Consider the following 6,000-nt stretch of genomic DNA (forward strand, 5'->3'; position numbering starts at 1 on the left):
AGATGTTTACCAAGATGTGCAAGTGCACTACTACATACATTCTGTAAAGGCAATGGTCTAGTAGCCTCTTAAAAATATTTAATTTTAATAAACCAAAGATTTACAGAATTATCCGGGTGTGAATTATTCGGGAGCGAATTTTTCGAGTGCGAATGGTCCGGGTGCGAATTATCCGGAAGCGAAATGTCCACGGTGCGAAATATCCTGGGAGCAAAATGTGCGGGTGCGAATTGTCCGCACACGGTTAGATTTTGACATGTAATAAAGTTATGTTATGTTCGAGAGACTATCAACTCAAAATAAACTCCCTTTGGGAGTACGGCGAATCGGTAAATTTAGTATGTAACATGTTGAATTTATACATTGTATATTACTTTTGTTTAAAAGTACCTACAGCAACATAAATTCATAGTTAATGCGAAAAGGAGAACATGACCCTTCCTCCAAGTGTGTTATTAGACCTGCGGGATATATTAAAAGCGAGGAGAACAAAATAAGTTCACAGCCTCAGGTCTCGGCACAAAAATAACGTCCCGCAATGTCGTTATCGAGTGCGCGCCGTCGTAACGAGTGATCGATCGCGATTATAAGTGTCAATTAAGAATAGAACTAATTTGTTAACATAAACCAAATCGTGAGGGTGAGTACCACCCTTACTTGCCGCCGCAATGCCAACTGCTATCTGTGGTGTTTGTCGGGTGGATCTTAATCGTACAGATAAAGTTATTCTTTGTGCTAGTTGGTGCCAAACTTACTTTCACACGAAGTGCGTTAAAGTCAGTGACGATGAAGTTAAATTTATTAACTCAAAAAAGAACTTTAATTGGTTCTGTGACCTCTGCGCTATCCACGAATCACACAGCCTCAGGAATATGTTGACTAACATTAACAAAGTAACGATGAACTGGGATAGAGTTATGGAAAGTCAGCACGAGAAACTGATGAACCACGAGAAGTTATTAAAAGATACTTTAGACCAGGTAAATACCCAAAATGTCAGCATCAGCAAGGATCTAGCGCAAGTTCTCCAAACTCAATCTGAAGTGAAGCTTACGTATGCAGACAAGTTGAAACAGAAAACCTATGACCCAGTTATCATCGTTAAGCCCAAGGACGCGAACCAACCGTCCAAGCAAACCTTCACCACCCTCAAAGAAAATATCGATCCAATTACCCGAGAAGTTACCGGAATGAAAACTCTACGTAGAGGAACCATTGTTGTTGAATGTAAAAATAAAGAAGCTGCAGCCAAACTTAAGGAGGAAGCCGAAAGGAAACTGGGATCCGACTACATTCTTTCCTTACCAAAACAGAAGATGCCGAAGATTAAAATCGTAGGCCTCAATGACAAGATCGGGAGTACCCAAATGAAGGAAATGATTCTCGCGCAGAATCAATTCCTTGACGAAGCCGCGTACATAAACGTCGTACACATAACGGAAGATAAAAGAAATCCTAACAGGTATTTGGCTTACGCTGAGGTTGACGGTAATAGTTACCGGAAAATTCTAAATGAACAAAAGCTTAACATAGGATGGGACCGTTGCAGAATTTATGATGCTGTGACAACTAGAAGATGCTACAAATGCAATGGGTTCGGACATAAGGCAACTGACTGTAGCAAAACTACTACCTGCCCCAAATGTGCGGGAGCCCATGACCTAGCGAGCTGTAAAGCTTCGGACGCGGAAATCAAATGCAGTAACTGTGCCAACGCCGTTGAGAAACTAAAAATGAAACTGGATGTACAGCACCCGGCCTGGAGTGTTGATTGCCCAGTCTACAAAAAACGACTCGATCAAGAAAGAAGCAGAATTGATTTTTTAGGCCATCCCCAACACTAATCAACCAAGGAAATAGGTACGGATCAACGCTCTCAATCTATTATCAGAACGTAAGTGGAATGCGAACGAAAGCGCAATCTTTCAAAAATAAATTGGCAATTACAAATTACGACATTATTCTACTGACTGAGACCTGGTTAACGGAAAATTTTCATGACGCTGAGTATTTAAACAATCAATATGCGGTCTTTCGCAATGACCGTAATTACGAAGAAATGAAGTGCACCATGGGAGGCGGAGTTTTAATCGCAGTCAAGACCGATTTGAATGCTGAAAAATTGGAATTTCAAAGTGATCTAAATGAAATATGGGTCAAACTTAAAATTAATAATACTTCATACATTATTGGTGTTGTCTACTTTCAACCGAAATCTGGTATTGATAAGTACGTGAGTTTTACCAAAAGTTTAGAAACAATTGAAAACATGTTGCATTCATCGGAAGTGTTAATAGCAGGCGATTTTAACCTACCACAAATTGTTGACGCCACGTATAATTTCGAAAACGCGAGTGCTAAATGCAAAGTAATTAAAAATATAGCTTCGATGTACAACTTAAAACTCATTAATACGGTTAAACTTAAAAACTGCAATAATAGAACCCTTGACCTAATTTTAACTAACTTAAACGCGGAAATTAAATCTGCTGTCGACTCACTGGATAAAATTAATCCACTTCATCCTGCACTAGAAATAGTCTACAAAGTCCATAGACCAGCTAAGCGAATTACCAAGTTAACCAACTTCAATTTCAAAAAAGCAGATTTTCTTAAAATGTACGTCCTTTTTCGCGATATTAATTGGAAGGAGTCTCTTATCCTGAAGAATTTCAAATCGGTAGATGATGCAGTAACTAGCTTTAATCATATAATGAACATTTTCGATGAATGTGTCCCCAAAGTTACAATTAGGAGTGCCAATAAGTATCCTAGCTGGTTTAATATAGACATTATTAAGAAAATCAAACAGAAAAATAAGTTTCGGTTACAGGGCCAATCGGAAGACTTCATTGAAGCCAGAAAAGAACTCAAAAGGATGATCCACATTGCTCATAAGAGGTACATTAATCAAATTGAAATGGATCTGCGGAAGAATTCCAATAAATTCTGGAACTACATCAAGTCGTTGAGGAAGAATAGTCACTACCTGGAGTTTTTGAGTAGGTACAAAGACACCTCGTTAACGGACGCCAGAAGCATTGCGGACGCCTTTGCATCCTTCTTCGAGTCAGTCTACACTATGGAGAGGAACGATGACCCGGAAGATGACGTGGAATCGGACCTGCTGCTATCCAAATTGCACTTGACTCAGTTACATGAATCCGAGATACTGGAAGCAATTAAAAAATTGAAACCGAGGTCGGCTATAGGCGAAGATGGAATCCCACCCTACATCGTGAAAGGATGGGCATCTTTATTGGTAACCCCCTTACAACATCTATTTAATTTAGCTTTGCAAACATGTACATTCCCTGAAGCTTGGAAATGCACCAGAATAACACCAATTCACAAAAGTGGAAGCCGAAAATTAGTTAAGAATTATCGCCCAATTGCAATTATACCAGCAATAGCGAAAATTTTCGAAAGAGTGATCTATACTAGACTTTATTCCCATCTCAGCAGTATAATTGCAGATCAACAGCACGGTTTCACGCGGAACAGATCAACGATTACAAATTTAATGCAGTTTACGTACAATTTAATGATGAATAATGCTCGTAAGCTGAGAATTTCCCTCCTCTTTTACACAATTTAAAGCTTAAAAGTTTTCAGCGCAATTAAAAACACCAGTTCTTAATCCTCTTTGCGTTCGTGTTACAAAACGTAATGTCTGCAACCCGTAATAGGATTATACAAAATACCCTTCCTTAACTAAAGGCTTAAAAGAGAAACTAACCTGTTCAGAAGCAAATTATTAACTAGATTTTGGGTCCTTTCATTTCTTATGCTGATGAGATGTCCCCCCTTTCTCGCGCATTCCATTTCCGCCTGAGCCCAAGGTAGCTTGGACGTTTCGAATGCACCGACGCAAAATTGCCTCAGCGCGATCCAGCCGAAACCGCATCTACCCACAATCTCGTCCACGGCCTCCGCTTTGTAAATCATCCTCAGTCCCAAAGCACTTCCACTCGAACTTCGCACAGACACTCTAAGCACCACTTTATTTTCTCTCGAGAGTATTTGAATTTGTTTTTCGGCATCCCCCGGTCTCGTACAATGCCACCAGGCGCTTTCGCCGTCCAATAGCTGCGTTAACAGCCCTTCGCATTTTATGTCGCCACTTTTGCGCTCTTGTAAATCGATCGCCGTATCGGGTGTACCTGTCGAAGTGCTATCGCCAATTTGTAAAGTCAAAGCGACACGATTTCCGTAGGGCAAATAAATTTTAAACGTACATTCGAGATCGTCGCTCGGTTTTAATTCGAACGAGCCGTTTCGACCTAGAAACGTCATGTTGTAACAATAATCGACAGTCCTGTACGAAAACGCGAACATCGGACTGCCGTGTAAATGTAAAAATGGGGCGGTGTGCGACGATGGAAAGTAAATGTGTCGATCTGTATCCGAGAGCTCTTCCAGTTTGCCGCAGAGATGAGCCTGCTTGTGACTACGAATGTACTGATGCTGAGACGTGTTTAGACCGGAAAAGTGAAGATAACCCCTTGCACATGGAACGTTTAAACGTACAAGGACAATCGCCACTCCTCTTCGTTCCTCGTGACCGGGAAACCATGCCTGGCAGTCGAGTCTTCGTGGAAAGTCCTTCCAACTCACAGAAGCTTCATTCAACTTCAGCCATAACCAGCAGTCTGAAAAAGATGAAAGATTTACAATTATTAAATTTGACAATTGTTTATATGAATGTATTCAAGTTCATTTGAATTTGGGGGGTATAAAGTTGCAGAAAAGGACGACTCTGTCTTTGATTGCTAAATGTACTAAACCCTGTAAGAAATCCCATGAAAGATAAGTGGCAGGTTTTCGTGAGTGAGTCCGAATCTTTTTTACATATTTCCTCGAAGACTTTTAGACGTTCTTAAATGGTTTTAAGAGATCCTCAAAGAATCTTCAAGTATTCCTCAAAAGCTCAATTACTTTTTCAAGTATAATTTTCCAAGGATAATCTCAATATTGATCCTTAAATATTATTCAGGTTGGTCAAATATTTTTTAAAAGACCAGGAGACATTGAAATATGCGGAAGGAAAAGTTTTGTAAGTTTAAAGACGGTTAAGGTTTCAATGTTATGTTCAAGTTTTTATTTTGTCGAATATATTTCAGCGAGCTTTATCACACTTGACGGAAAATTGTTTCGTTTTACACGATAAAAAGAGGTCACTTCTAACACTGTAAATTAAGCTTCCTTGGGAAAGAGATAAGAAAATTAACGAAACATCGCCGCCATTGCTTTCCACCACGAAATAGGCGTTTTAACTCAGCTTAGTATAGAAAAAGATGATGAGGTTTGCGTGAAAAAGTCTCGTTTTGGCATCCGAAGAGTCAATACTGGCCAGTACGTCGTTTAGGACACGGCTTTCAATTATAAAGAATGCCAGCTTAATATCCCGTGTAAAGTGAAACTGCGATAAAGAAAACTGTTGCCAAAGTCAGATTACATTTACGTTCATTTAGTGCGGCTAAAGTTAAAAGTGAACAGTTTTACTGAACGGATTTCCAAAATATTCAACGAACAGATTTCACGAACAAACCTTTAAAATCGAGTTTATGCTAGTGGTCGTTTTGTGGTGGTAACCCAAAAATAGTTGGTTCAAGGTGGCATGGATTATTGCTTATGATTTAGTTAGTAGCTACAAGTGGAAGACTAGGGTCGAACCTGTTGATATAATCAAAATGTAGCTTTATTATTATATTTAAATAAAGTACGTAAATAAAACCCAAGATAAATCATTACATGGCGATCCTGCAAAAAACTATCTTAAAAATTTTAATTTAGGCGGAAGCCGAGGTGGAAACATTACACAAATCCTGGTCTGATCGAAAAAGTACGAATTGATTTGGATTCTACGCACCCAAATTATTAAGAAAAAGTGTTTTCCCGAGAAATTTTGGTGTAATCGATTTTTGGTAAAAAAGGAAGGTTATACACTGCCTTTTTTTGAGCCCCGAAAAAAAAATTGTCTCAGATCGACCCGGAAAA

General features: G+C 39.2%; 1 protein-coding gene across 1 annotated transcript in view; it reads right to left on the reverse strand.

The window, feature by feature from the left end:
- The window catches only part of LOC116174495, a 35,236-nt gene that overhangs the window by 22,709 nt on the left and 6,527 nt on the right, over positions 1-6,000 (reverse strand). The window contains exon 2 of the mRNA XM_031492430.1: positions 3,740-4,652. Within this exon, the coding sequence (XP_031348290.1) occupies positions 3,740-4,652 (913 nt within the window). The remainder of the gene's footprint in view (positions 1-3,739; positions 4,653-6,000) is intronic.

The sequence above is a fragment of the Photinus pyralis genome, unplaced genomic scaffold, assembly GCF_008802855.1.
Source record: "Photinus pyralis isolate 1611_PpyrPB1 unplaced genomic scaffold, Ppyr1.3 Ppyr1.4_LG6, whole genome shotgun sequence".
Lineage (NCBI taxonomy): Eukaryota > Metazoa > Arthropoda > Insecta > Coleoptera > Lampyridae > Photinus > Photinus pyralis.